Below are 22,178 nucleotides of genomic sequence, written 5' to 3' on the forward strand. Positions count from 1 at the left end.
TTCCCGAATCCCGATCCACAGTTTTTTCAGCTCTATCCAAAACAATCTGAATTAATGCCCCATCTTTAATATAATTGAAAAAATTACAAATTTAATGTTTTAATATTTTAATTATTTAATTAAATATTTAAACCTATTCCGAATATTCAATATAACTTACTTTATACAGTAAATTAGTTTAAATATTTTTCTTCAAAATAATTTTACATTCTCTTTCTTTTATCCTCTTCCTCTTTTTTTTTCTCTATCCATTTGCAGCATTATCTTATTTAAAATTTATGTTTATTTCTCAAGATATTAGAAAGAAAAAATAATAACTTTCTTTTTTCTTTAATCCAAATAAAAAGCTAAACATTATTTTCTTATTTTTTTCTTTGCATTCACCTGAAAAAAAAAAAAATATATTATTTCAAGTTAAGATGATAGAGAGGAGGATGTATTAAGTTTTTTTTAAAAAGAAAATAAAATTTAAAAATTAAAAAATAATGAGTAAATTTCTTTCTTTAAAATGAATGAAAAAAAATAAGAAAATAATCTAACTTCTTTGCTTCTTTAGTGCTAAAAAAAGATTTAATAAAAAAGGAGAAAAAAAAATAGAAAAATTATAAATAATGAGGAAGAATATTTAAATCATTTCAATATATAAAATGAATTAAATTATTAATTTAATCTATTATATTCGTAAGAGATATTATAATATACATAAATTAATACGTTCAGACACTTAATTGAACAAAAAAATAATTTAAACACTGAAATAGAAAAAATTAAAAAATTAAGATATTAAATTTATAATTATTTCAATAGAATTCGACCCTGCTCTCTCTGTTCTATTATGATTTTACTCCTCCAAAGAGATACTATCCCAGCTTCTATCTATAACCCCAATAATATTTATTCTCATATGCTTTCTGCATACGAAATAGATGAGCCACCCATTTAAAAATCAACTCTCAGAAGATACTTCTTTTCTCCTTTTTCGGCTAACGTCTCATCACTTGCACTAGTAACTTGTCAACCCTAGATTAGTACAATTTTAACAGCTTAAGTATGAAATCAAACATGTGACTAATACCTACTTAATTTCTTGTGCCGACCACATGCTGCCTCAGTCAGTTCCTTCTCTTTGGCTAACAAAAGCTTATAGACAGCTAAAGATCTTCAGCCAAGATTGTGATGTAGGATTCCCATAATTCTGTTAGGACATATAAGAAATCAAACTATATCAATAACTGTTCTCAGTTGTCAGATATTCATCAGTTTTCAGGACGAATCCTGCATGACAAACGGGATAGGGGTGTCCATGTGTCTCTGCTTAAACCAAAATGGCAAAAATCATCACATAGCCACCACATACAGGAAATAAACAAACAGTGGTTCGTTCCTCCTAAAACTGACCACCACTCAAATCTTCAGCCTTTGCTGAAATGACACGAGTCATTTCTCATGTTCTGAGGCTGACAAAGCTACCTTTAGAAGCTTATAAGATTAGTCTTACCTGTCTTTCACGTTCCAATGGATAAGCATTCCTGCAATTTGGTACCAAAACCAAAGGTATGTCAAAGTGGATCATCAGTAGCACATACCTAAATTCAAGTATGAAGGGAAGTATAATATCATAAATGAAGAATATCGACACAGGCAAAAAGTCTGAAAATAAGTAGGATTGTAAGAAATGCAAACGGGGGATGGCATGTCCTTGTCACTCAGAGTCCAGCAAACCGCCATAGATAATCATAACAAGGCAATTACTTTTGGTAGATAGTGACCCTATCAATGATTACATGTGAAGGCCATGTTACCCTTGCCTCCAAAACACTCAATAGAGACAAATTAGCAAGGCAATGCAATATCTTCCCAATGGCCAACAACACCTTCAGTTGTCAATGCAACCTCTAAAAAGTTTTCTACTGGAAATTATATCGGAGAGCTTCTTCCCCTTAAACTAACACATATCTTTTTTTCTCCATGAATTGGCTAAACATAGAGATCACTCTGATCGATTTCCCTCATATGAACTTTATACCACTTACACCAAATTGATTGAGTACTAAAATCTACATGCAGTATAGATGATGCCCAACTTTAAGAAATCAATGGCTTTCATGCGTATTTTAAAAGGGTAGAGAGAGACAAACCGTTAATAAAAAGAGATGAGCAAGACAGCCACTATCCATCAATATAAAAGAGAATAAAATAGCTTCAAAACATTACTATGTACATCAGAAAGTGTCTACATTTTCTGGAAGTGAATAAAATTTTATAGAAAATAAACATATTTCCTAAATGCTGAATCAAAATACAGACAATATGTAATTAATTGAAAAGAATCAGAAAAATACCATCATGCTATCTGCACTTTGAATCATTTCTTTCAACTAAACCCACCATGGTAAATCTCCTACTTCATTCCTTTCTTAGATCGAGAACTATCTTGACTGTATTCCCTTCAATGCATTGACTCGATCAGCATAGAAACATATAATCATAAACATTCCACTCCAATATCCTCTTTGAGACATAAATACACGCCAAGTAGTCTCTGACAATTTTCTTTGCTAACATAGGAGAAAAGAACATTGTTCATTGCTAATTCTCTAGAAAATGCTATACAGCCATCTATTGTTCATGAAAGTCTCCAGAAATATTAGCTCTTTACACAGAAATTACACTAAAAAAAAAGTTGATTACTGCAGCCACGAGGAGTTGTCACCCATTAATTAAATTTGATGATAAAGCTCCAAAATTAATCCAGCACGATATTTTCATTCACAAATCATAAGTAGAGGCTGTTATAGGTGGTTGTGGTAGCCCATCTATCACATTCAGTTGTCTTCTCAGCTTAACAATATGAGCTTGCACCTATCACATTTTCATAGCATCAAATATACATCTTGATAAGTTCAGAATCTGTCTGTCAAACAATAGAAACAGACAAACAATATGCAATGCAAAATCCAACAAAGGTCACTCAGGTGGGGTTATCAATGGTGTGTGCAAATAGAACAGCTTATACTGCATGCCAATAACCAAAATAAGATATTATTAAAATGTCAGATCATTTCTTCCACGACTAGATATTATTAAAATGTCAGATCATTTCTTCCACGACTCCCTTAAATCAGGTTAGGCATATGAAGTATTGACTTCTGTGCAAAGGACAATTACTATAGGCCGAGTTTAATACTAATATTTTTGGGTTGGTATAATGATCAGAGGTAAAATAATTGACAAAGAGATAGCAGCAAAAGAGACAAAATCATCATTAGCTCTAGCAAGTCATGGAGGGGATTATCATCTTTCGAAGTACAAGCAAGGAGTTTCTTTAAAAAATCCCATCATGCTAAAACAGTCAGCACTCACTAAGCAGTTACACATTGTTTGACCAAGTTATTTAGAACCAGAACATGCTAACCTGCTGACGAGCTGCTGCAAGTTTCAAAAGCTCATCTGCCTCTGAAAAATTCAAGAACCAATGATAAAGTGGATGATCTTTGGTATCCCCTCTCTTCTCATTCACAATTTCCACTGGAAATACCAAAAGTTCAAAAAGCTAATATAACAACAGAGAAACTGAGAGTTTATTAAACAGTGCAGCCATGTTACTCGGATCTTCATCATGGAGCATCCAAGCACAACACTTTTACATGGATAAGCATATGGGTGCTGGATATTCAAAAATAAGAAACATATCTTATATATTGACAAGTCCACTACCATATACTGGGACATGAATCCATTAAATAAAAGAAGGCAAGAAGAAATCTTACTGGGAGTAGGCAAGTTGAATCCAGCAGGCAACCGGGGCACAATAACAGCAGGATGATTCTGCACACGAGCCAAAAAATTCTCAGAAGGATCAGGAAAGACAATCTCATTGTAAGACTCCACAACAACAGGCTTCTTAGTAGACTGAGGCCCAGTTTCATCTTCGGGATACAACTTCAGCTGGTGATACCTGCATAAAAACTGCTTCCGGTAATCAATCTTCTCCTCATCCAAATCAAGGCAGTAAGAAATAAACTACTCACAAGTCCAACTGCTCATTACAGACATCGCTATGGAAGTAGAGAGTGATGGCAATTTCGAATTCACCCCACCCACATTCCGATAACTCAAATGGAGGTGACTCAACGACTCTTGTAGGGTTACTGAAACTAGGATGCAATTGAAAAACAACTCGCTTTATCACTACTCCAATATCTTCATTTGTTGCCCCACGTACATACACTGTCCACCTATGTGACTGAGTCCTAATAAACAGACAAACAATTAGCAAAAACCAACACAAAATACATTGCGATAATAATAACAATAATAATAAATTAAAGAGAACAAAGAAACAAAGAAAAGCACTTACTCACTGGCCTTTCGGCCAAGATAAAATGCAATAGTTCCATATACAACAGGAACACTTATCTCCACATCTTTAATTCTCATGTTTGCAACCTACATTATAACCAATAACATGCAATCAGAAATTGAACAAAAGTTACTATCTTTTCAAGTTCTAAACTAATGAAAGTCAGATACTCAAATTAATTTCTACGAGATCATGAAATAATGTCATTCATATACCAAAAAGAACTATTAAACCTAGAGAGAAAACATAATTGAGCAAGAACTAATCAAATAAAGATCAAGTGCGAATGAAGAAATATTACCTTGTTGGTGTCGCTATTTTCAGTAGGTTTTCCAAATTTGATACGCTGTGGCTTCGCGGCGGAACCACCATCTTCTGGTTGGGATTCGACTGCCGTTGGATTAAGCATTTCACAATCCAGCAATGTTGATTGGAATTGGAATGAGATACAATTAGGGCTTTCCCGCTTTAATTGCAGGCCTTACGGTTTAACGACCAATTTTTAAAATTGGGCTTAGGGTTTATTTTTAAATTTCTTTCAATTTTGTTTCAAAAGAAAATTCTGTCAAGTTTATATATTACAAAAAGGTTCTCTATCTTATGCTAATCCTTGAAATTAAGTCCCTCAAAAACGTTTTTCTTACAATGTTAACCTTTTGCATTACAATTAAGAACATAAAATTAAGATTTTGTTAAAGTTAAATACATGGGCATAATTTTTTTAGCCATAAAATTAAATTTCTAAAATAATATTGAGAAAAAGTATATGATGTTTGATAACTTGCTTTCTTTTATTTAACTATCCACCACATGGAATAAGTATATATATAATATCTTTTTTGATCTATATGAAATATTATTTAAATTAACATTTTCATAATTCTTTTAAATATTTATAATATTTAAAATTTTTATATATCATCACATGATAAGTAAGTGTTTCATTGTAAAAAAGAAGAAAAAAAGACTTAAGTCTTTAAGTGGTCAAAAATAAAGTTGAGAGAGTGTAATGATAAGATGAGATAAATTCAGGTGCCAGCATTATGCATTAGGCTGATTCAAAATGAAGTCAATTAATAAAAAAGAAATAAAAATAAAATGCCAAACTAGAAAAGGCCCGTTTATAGTCTCTAGTCCTCATCTATTAAAAAGCTTTATTAGTCGCCCCAACTCCACCACCGACCCTTGCTGCCGCCCAATATCTCGCACCCCCAGTTTCTTCTTTTTCCTCCTCCATGGCAGTAAGTACTTTAATTGGTATTCTTTTTTTAAAAAAGTTTTTGTATGTTTTTCTTGTTCTTATAAAAAGTTATGAATTTTATCTTAATGGGTAGTGGGAAATAATGGAATCTGTATGAATGCAGACTATACCAGTTAATCCAAAGCCATTCTTGAACAACTTGACTGGCAAGACTGTTATTGTCAAACTTAAATGGGGTATGGAGTACAAAGGTAACCCAATTCCATCTTCTTTTTTTATTTCTCTTTTTTTTTTTTTTTTTTTGTTTTGTTCCTTATCTTGAAAATGGTTTCTTTTTTTAGGTTTTCTTGCTTCAGTGGATTCATACATGAATCTACAGGTACTGCTTGTTTAATTGCATGTTTCTAATATACTTGTGCAAACTGTTTACTGGCTCATTGCTAGGTTCTTTTACCTGTTTAATGGAGAACTTGTTAGATTTTATAATCATAAGCTTTTTAAACTTGGATTGTTTGTTATGTGTATTGTGGACAGAAGGAAAACCTAACATAAAAGAGTAATTTAGTTTAAGGAGTATATATATATATGTGTGTGTGTGTTTGAAAGCTAGCTTTGTTTTAACAGAACAAACTAGTTTTGCACTGCTTTTGAGATCAAGTGTGATTTTTTTGGGGACTGGAAGATATGATTGTATCCCTAGTTTCAGGCACTATTGAAATGAGAGAGAAATCTTTGATAGCTTGAAGTAAAGAAATCAATAAATGGTGGAGAACATATAGATCTGTAGGAAAGGGATGAGAATTGAAGGAAAAGATGTCCTTTAATTTTTTTGAACCAAAACAAAGAGACAGATATGTATTTGCTGTTTAGGCCTGTGTATCTATTTAAATTGATAATGAAGAAAACACAACCCATTTTGCGTAAAATGATAAAAATTAGAGCATGAAAGAGGTTTTGTCTTTATTCTTTTTGTCACAAAACCAACTGCATTCATGTATATTATCAAACAATTTGTCAACCTTAGTATTTTCTGTCAATAGCCAAGTAAGTTCAAATTGCCAACCCAACTAGACTTGGACCAAGGCAAGGTCGATTTTAGTTGAGTTAAACTTCTACTTGTTACTTGTTTAGCATAATACAGTTTTTCTCTAGCTGTTGGAGTTCCTCTTGCTCATGTTCTTCCAGCTTAATTTTTCCCCTTTGGTGCACTTTCTAATGTTATCATATAATGATTTCTCATTGCAGCTAGGTAACACAGAAGAATTTATTGATGGGCAGTTTACTGGAAATCTTGGAGAGATTTTAATCAGGTAACTTAAAGTAACCAGATCAACTAGTATTACTGCGCCTTGTCTTACCGCGAGATGTGTATTTTTGGTGTGAGAAAACTATGTGCAACTGCTAGGTGTTTATGTTGACCTCAAATTTCTTTTCGGTTGCTGGGTAGATGGATGGAAATAGAAGTTTTGAGGTTTTCAACCTATGAAAAATCTATCAAGTTCCTTTGATTTTCTCCATCTTCCAGACAATGATTAAGTGACTGATTTTTCCTATTTTTTCTTTCGAAAATTGTGGACATAAAAATAAAACTCAATAAACCAAATGCCATTGTTTCATTTGCGTGACATAAAGATGGCGACAGCCCTCTCTGTACGGTGATTTGGAAAAGTTGAATGTCGAGTCCATGAGAGGGGTTAAAAAAAGCAAAAGAGACACGAATTCAGCAATCTCAACAACTCATGTACATGCCTAAGCAACAGATACTTGAATAGCCTTCACAGAATGATGGTGTTTCGATCCCTTTATTTGAAGGACTTGACATTTTTCATTCTAGCTCTAATTCTCTCACCCAGTTAATCTGAACTATGACAAATTAGAGAAAGACTTTGGCTTTGGAAAATTTGTTGAAGTTCAGGATAGGATGGTTTTAGAAGTTCTTGGATGATATTTAGCATCTTGCTTATTGAGTTTTATCTGTCTGTCCGACAATATTTTTCAAAGACAGAAAAAGTATGTGAATTATTTACGTAAAAAGAGCATATCTTGAGGATAGCTCTCCCACCTTACAGGAGCGCAATATGTCTACAACCTCAGAGGAATGTGTTATAATCTGAAAATCTGTGATGAATCTCGCATCAACCTTTGGAAGTTCACCAGATCGCAGCATAATTTTTTTCTTTCTTTCTTTTTTTCCCTCTATATAGAAATGTTAATGGCTTTTATTTTCTATGTACATCCAGATGCAACAATGTTCTCTATCTCCGCGGTGTTCCAGAAGACGAAGAATTAGAAGATGCAGATCGTGACTGAGATAGGGGCCTAACAGTTATTAAATCTAAAGGACTCTTGTAGTCTTACTTTTTAAGAGAAAGATGGTAGAACTTTGTTGCCTAATTATGATGTTACCATTTCCAGATTAAGAAATTGAGGTCACCTGACTTTGCCTTAGATTGACTGAATATGAAATATTTGCTCGGTTAAAATGTTATGGCGAAAAGCTGTGCAGGGCCAACGGCTCGATCGTATGCTTTATGGCTACATTTTACTATGTTTTGCATAACCAATTGTCAGTTTTATTTATGATCTCTTCTCAAATCCGATGCATGAAAGTAGATTATTATTTGTTTTTTCGTTGTAAGTTATATTAATAGTCTGTTGGGACGTTATCCTATCCAAAACTGGTTTGCATTTGAAAATCTGGCATCATAAATGCACCAGGAAACGTCATGAAAATGGCCATTGATATAGGGCTACTAGCCTGTAAGAATTGGAGGCCAACAGCTGTAGATCGCCTGTGGATTGCCGGTCATGGAAGGAGAAAGGGGTCGGCTAAATATCAACTCAGCTATAGATTTTTGCCCTTTTGGCTTCTTGATAGTTTCAACAATAAAAGCTTTTTGATACTTATTACACACTGAATTATATGCTTTGCTATCTTCTCTCTTCAATGCCCATTTCACAACTTATATTTCAAGTTCTAAACAGTGGTGTCCACTTAAAATAAAATTATCATGAATCCATCTGCCAATCAACTTGAGCTAAAGACCATATCAGTCATATGTTCATGTTCTGAAGTAAAGAGCAAGGCATAAAAGAAACAATTATGGAAATTATGATATGCATACCACTGCCCCAAGATTTCAGGAAAAAGGAACAGGCAAGACAAGTGATATCATTCCAAGTATGATATTCCAGATGGGTAGAAGCCTTGTGCCAACTTGCACTGCAAGAACCTGCACCATAATCAATTATATTTGACCTCAAAAGAATCATATCAAAAATCTGACTTTGTTAATGAGGATAGGTCATTTGATGTGAAATAGAATTGATCCCAGACAATTACAGCAAAGATGCATAACTCAACAGCTATTTGATTAATAATACAAATCGGAATTCACACAGCACAACTCTTTGTTTTATGCTTTCTGGCTTGGCTTTACCAACAGCACAAGAATGGTAATAGTAAACATGCTCTCCATGCTCTTCACAATGTTAAAATTTGCATAAAGGATCTGCGAAGTTCTACACTTCAGCATTCCTCAATTCCAGATCTTCTCTGGCGAATTGGCAACTGCGCTTGAATGAAGCAACCATCCACCGCAAGCCACCAGAAGGTAGAACAAGATAATCCCAGCAACTTATATATTTGAGGCACTCAGAGCCATTACTTTGCACTGTTCATTCATGGCCAGAAGTTGAGCCTCTTTCTTGTCAAGAAGAGCAGTCAACCTCACATTCTCTTCCATAAGTTTCTGAACCTCAGCCTCTTTCTGCATTTTCTCACCTTCCAATTGACTTGTCTTTGCAACTAGCCTGCTCCACAAAAATATTAGATAATAAAGTAACCCAGCTCGTAAAGCAGCTATCAGAGGAGAAAAGGCTAGAAAGCTAGCTTTCCCCAAACAAAATGAAAAGCGCAAGCCTGAATAGACTGGAAATGTTAATGAAATCATGCAGGGACTGACACTGACGTCATTATGATTCTAAAGAGAGTCAAATGTTAGCCCTTGTCTACATTTTTTGTTAATCCACGTTAAGAGTAACAATACTAAGAAATCATACTATTTAACATCAGTATCAGTACCACATACAATCCTCATAGAAGTTATCATACTATTACAAATTTAAAAGCTACAGTTATCCTGTAATATTAGAATTTATCATTTGGGACAAGTCTAAGAGTGACCCATAAGAATTTGGCAAAACTTGCCCTTTGAGGGGTTGGGAAGGGAAGGCTGGAGAAACTCATGCATTCTAGGCTGTTAGACCTACGATTGAGTAAACCCTTAGAAAATAAAGAATACATATCATCAGGCAAATTCACTTATTTGAGAAATAACTGACCGTTCAAAGAGCCTCTCAATAGTTTGAAATTGCTTCTCTGAAGAAAGAAGTGTTTCTCTTACACTAATTAGACTGCTAACATATGATTTCAGTGACTCAAAGTCCCTTTTAACGCGGCAAAGCTCCTGTTCATTTTCTGCAGCTCTTTGCCTCTGTCTAGATGTTTCTTCGACCAAGTCTTCGACTCTCTGCCGCATCTCACTCAGAATACCATTTGTACCAAGAGCAAATTGCTCCATCTCTTCTAATTTTGAAGACATGCTCTCAATTTGGATTGCCTTCTTCTTAATTTCTTCCTGACCTAAGGTTACCTTCTCTTTCTCGATTGCAGTTTCAGATTCTGCCATTATAACCCTCTTAACAAGAGCTTCCATTACATCTGTTACCATTTGCACAGACTTCAGTAATTCACCAATATAAGCTTCATCCTGTTCATCGAAGCTACCTTGCTGCTCACTAAGTCTGATCCATGTTTCTTCATCTGGACTGTCAAATGAAGAAAGATCAACATTTCTAGACCAACTAGAAAGAGGTGTACCATCCCTATCTATAAGTCCCACTCCCTCTAATTGTTTAATACCACATGATGTATGAGCTAAATCAGGAACAGCCATGATTCTGGCTTTTGATTTCAGGTAGGTCAATAATGTTGCAGTGGTTTTCACTCTCCGCCAAAGGACTTCCAACTCCTTCTTTGCGTCTTCCTCAGACCCCTGGATACAAGCTTTTACCTCCATAAGCTTTGCTTGCAACACATCCACTTGGGATTGTCGTCTTTCCATCTCCTGCTTCCATATTTCATGAGTGTCATTTAGTTGGGACTTCAAATTTGACAAATCAACATCTTCTCCGGCTGCCATGCTCTTTCCTAAGTTAGGAAACACATGTGAGAACTTCAATTCTGAAAGATTAATACCCATCAACTTCAGAAAAGCATAAAGCATTAAGCATTATGAAGCACATAGGTTACAATTTAACATTTGAACGAGATATGCTTAGCATATGGCAAGCTTCAAGCAGAAAAATGGATTCTGAGACTCGCACATTATTATATGCAGCAAGACGAACCCTTAACAAGCAATGTCAAGACACAGTCCCTAAGCACTGAAAATTATAAAACAGCCACATAAAACAATAATATTTCTATGCATCATTTGAAATAGATATCCAGGTTTCTATCCTAAAACAAGCTTTATCTAAACACATTATCATGTTACACTACAAATAACTAGAAATGAATTGGTCACAAATTGGTGATTCCCTGTATCTCTAAACTACTAAATTCCCACATGCATTTTACATAGTTGATTATCTTTGAGCAGACAAAATTCCCAAAACAGATTATAAATTGCGTTCATGAACACAAGCACACAAAGAAGGGGCACAAAATAAACCTAACCCAAGAAAGATAACAAAAATGAAACTCACCCATGAAAGATTTTGAGAAGAAAAAAAAGGCTTATTCAAGTTCAAAGTCTCAAATTTCTGTTTCTTCACTACAATAACAAAAAGATAAATCATTTCCCAAGAGGGTAATTTTATTTTTCTATAAATTATAAAATAAAGCATTAACAAAAGGGTATCCTTCATTAAAGATTTGAAAGTTCAATTCAATGATCTGAACTGACAAACTAAGAAAAAGCACAAGAAGGAATTAAGAAGAAAAAAAAATAAAACCAGGTTTAAACCCTAATTAAGGATTAAAACTAGCAAAATTCAAGACAAGAACACGAAATGTGACTAAGAAAACTCAATAACAGACAAAGAAAACGGTGCGATTACATGCATCAAAACGACAAAATAGAAAAAGTGATGATACAAAAAAAATTTAATTTAAACTTTTAATAGTAATAAAACAATAAAAGAAAATAAACATTGATCAAGAGAGAGAGAATAAATACCTTATTTTGTGATTGGATGGAGAATAAGAAAACAAAAAAATTTGAGAGAATTGTGGTTTCTTGGAGAATAAAAGTCTGTTAACAGACAAAGCCAGAGAATGTGTAAACAAACAGAGTTTTTTAGCTTTGCAGGTTTGTTTCTTCTTCTTCTTCTCCTTCTTCTCTCTTTTATTTTAATTTTTTTCTTCTCTTTTCTCTTTTTTATTTACTTTCCCTACCTAATCAGTGACATTAATTATAATATTATTCCATTCCAGTGTCATAAAACATAGTTAAATGGAATAAATAATATTACTTTCCTTTTGCTCTTTCCTTTTCTGTTCCTCCACCCATCAAACAAAAATAATATTTATTGGTATGTTCAGTTTAAAATCAAATTTATTAAATTCATTAATTAAAAATATTTTAGACTTTACTTTTGAAGTAATTGTAAATATTATTTCTGTTTTAGAAATATATTTGTCTCTCATCCATCTCAAATTATAAACTTTTTTAACTTATAATTCAATAGCTAATGATTAAGAATGCCTTTTATTTATTAGCATAGATGTTATTATTTAAGAGAATTTTAACTTTTTTTGTCTCAAAAATGAATATATTCTTTTTATTCAAATCTTAAAATCATATAATAATAATGATTGAATTGGCAAGTATAATATAATTAATGTAACTAATTTATATTTAAATACTTAATGAGGATATTTTAGTAAAAATAGTAAAAATAAATAGTATTAATTACGAAAAAATGACTTTTTTCAGTCTATGTATATTATTAAAAATTAATTATTTTTTTCAAATTGTGGGAATATCTTTTTTGAAATTTGCTTTATTTTCTATTTTCATCGCTTTTTTTAGAATATACACTTATACCCCTCATAATAACTTATTGATAGTGATTCATATATATATATAGGAGTATGTATAATTTAATTTATATTTTTAATAGTTAATTTGTATATTAAGTATTAATTTTATTTATATTTTTTTAAAAGGATCATTTTTCATTTTCTTTAATATATTGTACACAATTTTTTTTATATAATTTTTTTCATTTATATGTTAAATAAAATCATTATAAAGGTGTTATTATGTCATTATATTTATCATTTAATATGATTTAAGTTCTTGATACAAATGCTTTATCATGTTGTGCTTGGTTAATTCAAAATCATATTATATTTATATCTTAACATCACATGAATATAGTTCATTCATACGAAATTTTATTCCTAAAAAGAATAATATTACAAAAAAAAAGCTAATTTACTGTAACACATAAAACTCAGTCAGTACATCTAATCTAATCACAAAACACTAATGTAATAAAGAAGAAATAAAATAAAGAAGACAAACTAACCAATCACAAAAATATTGACTCGCTAAGAAAACAAGGGTCTAAATGGGTAAAAATCGTTAAGTTGTGTATTAAATTGAACCAAAAAGATTAAATGGGTGATGTGTAGGAATAACATCAGTTAGGGTATCCGTCCATTTAAGGATATTCGATTCCGATTAAAAACGCATATCCAAACTCGTTCCAAACTCGTTTAAAATTTATCTTTGTTATCTGAACCCATTTTAAATCTGAATTAAAATACTTGTATAATACCCGAACTTGATTAAAATCTATTTAAATTAAATAGTTATTAAATATATTTATAAATATTTAAATAGGTAACGAGTATTTTATTTATTTATATAAATATTCGTGTAATTAGTAGGTACATGTTTATCAAATCATTTACAATAATTAAATTTCAAAATATATTAATAAAAAAATTAATATAAATAAAAAACATAAAATATAAACTAATTAAATTTAAATATTTAACATTAAAGATTCAATATATTAATACAATCCAAACATAAGTTTAGTAAAATTTAAAAAAAAATTATAAATAATAAAAATGTAATATAATAAATTTTAATATAATCGAGTTTCAAGTTTAAATTCAAATTCGACCTAAATCCAATACAAATTGTAAAATTAAATCTTAAATTTATTCCAAACTCATTTATTATTACTCAAATCCATTCTATTAGGGTTCAATAGGATAAAATACCTAAAAATACCCATCACCGAAAATACTCGTCCGATTGTCATCGTGTGTGTATTTAGACTTTCTTTCCAAACAAGTAACCACCATCTTCAAACCTCACAATTTGGCGCTCTCTCTCTTTCAGAGTCGAGAAAACTCAAAACTTTCCTGATTCTCTTTTTCTCGTCTTTCTTTGTTTCTCTATCTTCTTCAATTCTCAACATTTGGGTTCTTTGCTATTGTTTGATTTTTTAATTAGAATTTATCGATTGAATACAATGGCTGTAATAGAAAAATTAGACAATCTCTGCACTGAGCTATCCGAGGCCTTGGTGAAAGCAGCAATTGAAGCTCTGCAGATACAACAGAAACAAGAAGAAGATCCCATGGAAGGGTTAAATGAATCTTACAAAAAGTTTGATCTGGGAAAAGATTTCATTGACTTGAACAAAAGCAACGAAGAAAATTTTGAGAATTTGAAAGCCTTGCTTGATTCACCTTTGTATAGAGACAACTTGAAAGGAATTGATGACAAGACGAGAAGATTCTTGTCTTTGGGTCTCATTCAGGAAATGAAAGCCAAGATGTATCCGCTGTTACAGGATCAAGTTTTCAAGCATCATCAGGAAGGGCAATGGACCATGAAGAGTTTCTTGGACTGGATTAAAGAGTGCGATGCATCCATTGACTGTTTTCAGTGGCTGATAGAATTAAAGGATAGAGCAATCAAGGATGGGATTAACATTTCTCACCTGGTTCTTAATTTCATGTTTCCAATACTAGGTGATGACAGATACGTAGCGAAAGTTGAAGTGTTTGTAACTTGTCTCAAATGGGTATGTGAAGGTCAGAATTCCATTGTAATTCGCAGGATTATTGATTTACTTGATGCCGCTGGTCTAGAAATCAAGAAGATGAGAGAATCTTTCAAGAAAGCACACAAGAATTCGATCGAAGAATACAGCATGCCGTGGATAGAAGACTTTGAAGAAGAGTACACTGATAAATATATCCTTATATTGCTTGATCAGATTCTGCTATTGGAGAGTTTCTGGATGCATCAAGGATTGCCCAGTTCAAAGATACGACTCAAGTATTCACTTTCGTTGATGGAAATTGATCTTGGAGATTGTGAAGAAACCTTGGAGAGGGTAAAGTTTGAGATTGATGACTGGACAGAACTACCTGCATTCGGATTGGAAGACACTGACATGAAAATGAAGGACATTGATGAGTATAAAGCAATGGTTTTAAAGGTAGAAGAACTATGGAGTCCAATTGAGGAGTTAGAGAAGGAGACGGGCCAAAAAAGGGACTAATCATGAATTTTTGAATCAGAAGAAATGGTCAGTGGAAGTTAGCATTAGTTCTTGTTATCTTCTGGTTTTGTCTTTACATTCTTTGTTCCTCCTGGGCACAAAGTTGTGCATATGCAGTAGATAGTAGAAGTATAAATAGACACAATAATGTTCTTGGAAAGGATAAGGGTAGAACTGTATCAATCATATTTTTCAATCTCAATTCAGTATAAAATGAGTGCTTAATTATTAGCAATGATTTTCCATGTTTCTTCCAAGTTTTTCCTCAGACGGTTGCTGCATTATTTGTAGTTGCAGTGGTATGAGTGAACTCAGTGACTGAATAGCTTCAAGCTAAATTGGCTGTATCAAGAGGTATCTATAGCAATATACAATGCTTTGGCAAATGATATCTGATAGCTTAATCAAGCATCACAGAGAAAAAAGAATTCGTAAATAAAAAATTTAATTTAACTATAATCAATTCATTAAATCTAATTATATAAAATTATAAATTAACTTTTATTTCATCAAGTTTTGTTTGAAATGGTATGGTTTTTATTTTTAATTTTAAATTGAATAGATGAAACTTCATTTAAGAACTTAAATTTAAATTTTAAAAAACTAGTATTTATTTATTAAATTCTCAATTTAAATTTTAAATTTTAACTTTTATTTATTAAATTTAAATTTTAAAAAACTAGTATTTAATAATCATGATTAATAGATTTTGAAAAAAAATTAATCTATTTTACTAATAACAATATAAGAGGATTTTAATCCGATATGATAGTATGTACCACTAGATCAAATAATATTTATTCACATTAATGAAAAGTATCCGTCAATTTATACTTTTATTTTCGGTTAGTAATCTTTATGTAACATATCGATTTATTTAAGAGTGGGAGACTTGAGCTCCATTTTTCATTTATTGGTGTATTATTCTTCATAATAATCTAAAAATACTAACCTCTAATAATCATTTTTTTCTAGAAAGTAATTTAATAATGCCACTAGTAAAAAAAAAAAGCGAGACACTTCTCCAAAAACATAAAAATAGTACTTTTGAACCTTTTTGTCACTTGTGACGAGTTCAAGTTCTAACTCCCCATTCGGTGATATTTTATTTTTATGGCGAACGTAAGAAAATGACTATTTTATATTGTGTAATTCATAATTTATGGATATGAATAAAAAAAATATAAAAATAGTTTTTATCTTTTTTTCTTCGATCTATCACAATATGTACACATATTCAATAAAAATAAATCATATTGATTAATAACGTCATACCATCTTATATAATTGATTGAAACTTAAATATATATATATATATATATGATAGATAAATTTTAATTTATAATGACTTTTTAACATATATATATATATATATATATTTATTTATTTATTAAATAAAAATTATAAAATTTTAAATTAATTTTTATAAAAGCATTTTAGTATATAATTTTATATAAAAGTTATATATTAAAATTAAATACATAAAGTTGATCCGATTTCATAATTTTTTTAAATAAATATATAAATGTATTAAAAAATTACTGTAATTTATGTAGCAGGCACAGTCTTGGTAAGAATTTCTACATCGATAGCAATGCCCATCAGATGTTCCTTTATGTGTTGCAAAAGGAAACGACAAAGCAGCATAACCTATCCATTTTAACCAGTTTCTACAGCCTACCCACAAGCCGCCTGCCGTTCTGGCACTAGTCCCTGTCCTGTCAACTCGTCTTTCTTTTGATAACGGTATCATTCCTCGGCCACATCCTCACCCTCCACTTCTATATGACCCCACATAATCCAATGGCTCAGACATCTCCCTAAGTTTCCCGCGTCTACGAAGAATGAAAGAATCTTATATAGAGTTGCACAAGGAACTAAGTCCTGTGAAATTGAAAGCAAATCCTGCAAGTCATCAGGCTTTTGTTTTATGGGTATTAAATAAAAAGTCAAATCTTTTCTGCGTCCATTGTATTCTGAAATTCATTGACATGGTTTCAGATTAACACTTAAATTATATTTCCTGTTATAATATTCTTTCATACTTGAATTTTCTTTCTTTCACTCGTAAGGAAAGAAAGCAAATCTTGGACATGAGATGGAAGGGAAGAAGGTAGAGTCTTTAAGAACCCAAGACTGGAAACAAGTAGAGAGTGCAAAATTCAAAGGATGGGGTTGGTGGTTGTCAGTGTTAGTGATAGGAGCTATAGTTGTAACAGCTTGTGGGCTCACCATTTTAAAGAGCTTTAACCACTTCAAGAAAAGTTCAGGTTACCACAGAGCCATTGTCAAGAAATATTCAGATGCTCTTGAAGTCTCCTTGCAATTCTTTGATATACAAAAGTGTAAGTAACTGAGTACTAAACTAAGTTTAATTTCATGTACTATATGCTGCCACCTAGTTTGACATTTTTATTGGAGCGAAGATTTCGATGTAAATGGCATCCATTTTTGCTGTTGTTACAGCTGGTAAGTTGGTGAATAATAGGATTCCTTGGAGAGGGGATTCAGGGTTGCAAGATGGGAAACAACAAGGATTGGATCTTTCAAAAGGAACGTATGATGCTGGAGATCTCATTAAATTCGGTTTTCCTATGGCTTTTACTGCGACAATGTTGTCTTGGGCTATTCTTGAATATGGAGAACAAATGAATGCAGTTAAGCAATTGGGTTATGCTCAAGATTCACTTAAATGGATCACTGATTATCTTATCGATGCCCATCCTTCTCCATATGTTCTCTATATCCAGGTTGCCAAAACTTTCTCTGTTCAATTTATGCTTGAATTAGTCTTCGAATTAATATGGTTGTCTTACTTTGAATTGCTTTGCTATAAAGGTGGGTGATCCTGAACTGGATCATAATTGTTGGCAAAGACCAGAAACAATGACAGAGGAAAGGCCAGTTACACAAGTGAATACTTCTTTTCCAGGGTCAGATGTTGCAGCAGAAACTGCAGCTGCAATGGCATCAGCATCTCTTGTATTCAAGAAAATCAACTCCTCTTACTCCAATTTGCTCCTTATGCATGCTCAGCAACTCTTTACTTTTGCCGATACTTACAGAGGTTCTTATAGTATCAGCATTCCCCATGTACAGGAATTTTATAACTCCACAGATTTTGGAGATGAACTCTTGTGGGCAGCTGCCTGGCTCTACCATGCAACTGGAGATGAGTCATACCTTAGTTATGCAACTGAAATTAATGGCGAAAAATTTGCTAATTGGGGTAATCCAACTTGGTTTAGTTGGGATGACAAGCATGCTGGAGCTCAGGTACATACCACAGTTTTCAATCAACTACTCTATACATGTCTATTTACAGGCTAAGATTGATTAATACAATCAATTGAGTTAGTTAGGCTCTGATGTAATGGAAACATGATTTGAGAAAGACAAGATTGCTTACTACATAAAAATGGTGATGCTAACTGGGTTGAGACAAACTGAAGATAATAAATTTTGGGTTTCCCTAACAGGTTTTACTTTCCAAGATAAACATGTTTGGTGTGGAAGGGATGTCAATGGAGGAAAATCTTGAACTTCAGATATACAGGGAAACAGCTGAGGCCTTCATGTGTAGACTTCTTCCAGATTCACCTACAGCCACATCTAGCAGAACCGAAAGTAATTTTCTCTACTGATTTAGCAGCAAGTCCATATATCATAGAAAAGCTAGAAAAGATTTGTACTGATTATTGGGTTCCAAATTTCACCATTTTGGCATTGCCACATTCATTGCTGGACTAAAGACTGATAGTTTGATACTGTTCTGTAAATGCAGATGGCCTGATATGGGTCCTAAAATGGAATCCTCTGCAGTATGCTGTGGCTTCTGCATTCCTAGCTGTTCTGTTTAGTGATTACATGGTTGCTTCCCACATTCCAACTCTATATTGCAGTGGGCAATTCTACAGGCCAGATGATCTTCGCAGCTTTGCGATTTCGCAGGTAAGCCATTTGTTGCATAAGCTGTTGGCTTACTATTTACATTCACATAGAAATTAAGGAGTGTTTGTCTCAACTGTTTGATATATAATTTCTTGTTGAAAGATGCTTTCAGGCAGACTATGTGTTGGGAAAGAATCCAATGGAGATGAGTTTTCTTGTTGGGTATGGACTGAACTTCCCTCGTTATGTACACCACAGGGGATCATCGATTCCTGTCGATGCCAGGACCGGGTGTAAAGATGGGTTTATGTGGCTTCACTCACAAAATCCTAATCCAAATGTTCCTGTTGGAGCTCTAGTTGGTGGCCCTTTTCTTAATGAAACCTATGTGGACTCTCGAAACAATACTGATATAGCTGAGCCAACTACTTATAGTAGTGCACTATTTGTCGGCCTGCTCTCAGCCTTAGTCATCGATAACTCTCATCATACTGTATGAGCATTCTTTGTTTCTATAGAATTGGGTGCAAATGGTGAAGAAAGATGGCTGATATAATCAAGAATGTGTTTGCTGTAATTGTGATAATTGAAGTGAATACTAATAGGTTCGATATTTTCAGCTATTTGTATAAAGTAGGGTGATTGCAGATGAATGATTGAATAGACTACAAGGCCTCTTGATTAATTATTTTCCATTTTTATAGCTTTTCATATTTATTATTTTTATTTTTAATCCTTCATGTCATGTGATCATCTCTTAGCTTTTTTTTCTTTCACTTTAATTTTCTTGATTTTTTATTATATTTATTTGCTTTTATCATCTTATTTTTTCTATTTTTTTTATAACTAATCTAATTTTTTAATCTATTTTATATTATTTATTTATTTATATATTTTAATATATAGAAATATAAAATTAATAAAAATTTGGATTGGATATTATTTTATTTTTATAAATAACTGAAAGTATCCAACCAATTAGTATTCACATGCAAGTGCCTAAATCAAAGTGGACCAAAATGATAGCTGTTAAACAATGTAATTAAATGTTTATTGTAAGGGTAGTATAGTCATTTCCATGTTAGAGTATAAATAGTCATCTTTCCTTTGTTTTTAGGTTAAGCTTTACTTTGGTTATGTACGTTATGTTATTCCTTCATTTGTAACTTGGTATCAGAGCAGCTGGGTCTTGGAAAATAAATTGTTCGTCTTCTTGCTCGTTCTTCCTCTTCTTTCTTTGCCGTGCATCTACTTCTTCTTTGTTGGCTCTTACTTTGTGCGTCACGTTCTCTTCGTTGTTGCTTCGCGTCCGGGAAAATAGGCTGTGTGTCTGCTCGTTCTTCCTTTTCTTTGTTGTGTGCATCTGCTTCTTGCTGTTGTGCGTCAGCATTTCCACTTTGCGCGCCACCTGCTCGACAAAACTCCCCTGTTAAATCTATTGTGCAGACTGCTGTTTGTGGCGTGTTGTTCAGTGGTACTCTTTGCATGCCACCTGCTCGACAAAATTCTTTGCTCTCCGACATTGACAAACACAACATTATAAGGTTGGATTTTTTGCTTGGTGATAGGCATTTTGTTGATAAGGGTTGTGGCGTAAATTTATTTGCTTGGTGAGAAATTATATATTGTGGTTTAATATTAATAAATGGTTATGGAACATAAGCAATCTGTAAAAGAGGCTTTGTAAGATTGTTATCGGTTTGTAAAAGTAGATTTGTTGCCCCTTCTTTGGAGTAATTGATTGTTGTTGATTTCTGTTGAATTTTTCTTTCTTTTGTCTGTTCCGTATGGCTGAAGCTAGAGATGATTCGCTCAAGCAATTAGTGTTCAGTTGGATGGTAAGAATTATGCGTATTGGAGCTACGTGATGAAAAATTTCTTGAAAGGGAAATAAAAGTGGGGATATATTTCGGATGCTTATATTAAGCCTCAAGATAATGTGGCATTATTGGATAAATGGGAGGTCGATAATTCAAAAATTATTACTTAGATCAATAATTCTGTTAAGCATCCGATAGGTACCCAATTAGCAAAATATGAGACGACTAAAGAGGTTTGGGATCACCTAGCTAGACTGTATACACAGTCTAATTTTGCAAAGCAATACCAATTGGAGTCTGACATTCGTGCTCTTTAGCAGAAAAGTATGAGTATTCAGGAATTCTACAATGCTATGATAGATTTGTGGGATCAGTTGGCTCTCACAGAACCTGCTGAATTACGAGCCTTTGGGCCTTATATTGTACGAAGAGAGGAGTAGAGATTGGTACAGTTTTTAATGGCCCTTCGTGATGAGTTCGAGGGACTTCGTGGGTCTATTTTGCATCGTCATCCACTGCCTTCTGTTGACTCTGTTGTTAGTGAACTTTTGGATGAAGAAATTCGTTTGAAGTCCTCAGTTGTAAAAGAGGTTTCTTCAGCTTCTACTCCATCTGTTTTTGCCATGCCTCCTCGATCAAACTCTAAATCTCAGTTCAGGCCATATGGATCTGTTGCTCGTGATGAATACGGGTTCCGCAAGCAAAAAGGTCATTGAAAATCTCAATGTCTGAAATTGAGCAGAGGAAAACATCAACAGTTTCATCAACAGCAGTAGCAACAGTCTCATCAGTGGTCGTATCGATCACCGCCTCTCCATAATGGACCTCCTCTTCTACCCCGTCCTCACAATGCCTTGTCAACCTCCTCCTTAAACCCATCAACGATTGGCGGTTTCCTACCTCATGCCATGTCTGCTTCCTCTCAAGTAGGTCTGTCATCTAGTCCTTCAGGTATATCCCCTTCCTCTTGGATTTTTAGATTCTGGTGCTTCAAACCATATTTCACCTAATTTATCATCATTTACTTCTTTAACCCCTAAAGTTTCAGTTCCTGTTATGAGTGCTAGTGGTACACCTATGCCATTGCAAGGTGTTGGTTCGGTTAGTACGCCTTCTCTATCTTTGTCTAATGTCTATCACATTCCTAGTCTTGCTTTAAATCTTGCTTCTGTTGGTCAGATTTGTAATACTGGATGCTCAGTCTCATTTTTTTCTTCTGCTTGTTTTGTTCAGGATCCACAATCTCAGAAAGTGATTGGGATCGGCCATAGAGAAGAAGGACTTTGTGTATTGGATCAGC

General features: G+C 33.1%; 4 protein-coding genes across 9 annotated transcripts; 2 read left to right on the forward strand and 2 right to left on the reverse strand.

Moving 5' to 3' along the window:
• Positions 1 to 2,472: 2,472 nt before the first annotated feature.
• LOC8267108 (transcription initiation factor TFIID subunit 14b) lies at positions 2,473 to 4,891 on the reverse strand. 2 transcript variants are annotated; one of them, XM_048374053.1, is made up of 6 exons: positions 4,665 to 4,891; positions 4,361 to 4,449; positions 4,032 to 4,253; positions 3,771 to 3,958; positions 3,416 to 3,456; positions 2,473 to 2,862 (listed from the first exon to the last, which is right to left on the reverse strand). In XM_048374053.1, exons 1-6 carry the CDS (start codon positions 4,770 to 4,772, stop codon positions 2,770 to 2,772), a joined length of 741 nt encoding a protein of 246 aa, XP_048230010.1. In that variant the 5' UTR covers positions 4,773 to 4,891; the 3' UTR covers positions 2,473 to 2,769. The 2 variants fall into 2 exon arrangements, with proteins under 2 accessions (XP_048230010.1, XP_002530747.1); XM_002530701.4 differs by having other exon boundaries at positions 3,416 to 3,528; positions 4,665 to 4,889.
• Positions 4,892 to 5,445: 554 nt separating this feature from the next.
• LOC8267107 (probable small nuclear ribonucleoprotein F) lies at positions 5,446 to 8,144 on the forward strand. The gene is made up of 5 exons (XM_002530700.4): positions 5,446 to 5,604; positions 5,728 to 5,815; positions 5,906 to 5,943; positions 6,810 to 6,874; positions 7,805 to 8,144. Exons 1-5 carry the CDS (start codon positions 5,599 to 5,601, stop codon positions 7,872 to 7,874), a joined length of 267 nt encoding a protein of 88 aa, XP_002530746.1. The 5' UTR covers positions 5,446 to 5,598; the 3' UTR covers positions 7,875 to 8,144.
• A 692-nt stretch (positions 8,145 to 8,836) lies between these two features.
• LOC8267106 lies at positions 8,837 to 12,025 on the reverse strand. 3 transcript variants are annotated; one of them, XM_015726347.3, is made up of 3 exons: positions 11,810 to 12,025; positions 9,909 to 10,776; positions 8,837 to 9,377 (listed from the first exon to the last, which is right to left on the reverse strand). In XM_015726347.3, exons 2-3 carry the CDS (start codon positions 10,766 to 10,768, stop codon positions 9,203 to 9,205), a joined length of 1,035 nt encoding a protein of 344 aa, XP_015581833.1. In that variant the 5' UTR covers positions 10,769 to 10,776; positions 11,810 to 12,025; the 3' UTR covers positions 8,837 to 9,202. The 3 variants fall into 3 exon arrangements, with proteins under 3 accessions (XP_015581833.1, XP_015581832.1, XP_002530745.2); XM_015726346.3 differs by having other exon boundaries at positions 9,909 to 10,809; XM_002530699.4 differs by lacking the exon at positions 11,810 to 12,025 and adding an exon at positions 11,337 to 11,634.
• A 5,052-nt stretch (positions 12,026 to 17,077) lies between these two features.
• LOC8267104 (endoglucanase 24-like) lies at positions 17,078 to 20,250 on the forward strand. Of its 3 annotated transcripts, XM_048374638.1 has the most exons (7): positions 17,078 to 17,512; positions 17,634 to 17,917; positions 18,006 to 18,149; positions 18,267 to 18,443; positions 18,647 to 18,794; positions 18,952 to 19,118; positions 19,231 to 20,250. In XM_048374638.1, the coding sequence occupies exons 1-7, from the start codon at positions 17,266 to 17,268 to the stop codon at positions 19,555 to 19,557; spliced, it is 1,494 nt and encodes a 497-aa protein (XP_048230595.1). In that variant the 5' UTR covers positions 17,078 to 17,265; the 3' UTR covers positions 19,558 to 20,250. The 3 variants fall into 3 exon arrangements, with proteins under 3 accessions (XP_048230595.1, XP_048230594.1, XP_048230596.1); XM_048374637.1 differs by having other exon boundaries at positions 18,006 to 18,443; XM_048374639.1 differs by having other exon boundaries at positions 18,006 to 18,443; positions 19,221 to 19,478.
• Positions 20,251 to 22,178: the final 1,928 nt, after the last annotated feature.

This window comes from Ricinus communis, chromosome 5 (genome assembly GCF_019578655.1).
Source record: "Ricinus communis isolate WT05 ecotype wild-type chromosome 5, ASM1957865v1, whole genome shotgun sequence".
Classification (NCBI taxonomy): domain Eukaryota; kingdom Viridiplantae; phylum Streptophyta; class Magnoliopsida; order Malpighiales; family Euphorbiaceae; genus Ricinus; species Ricinus communis.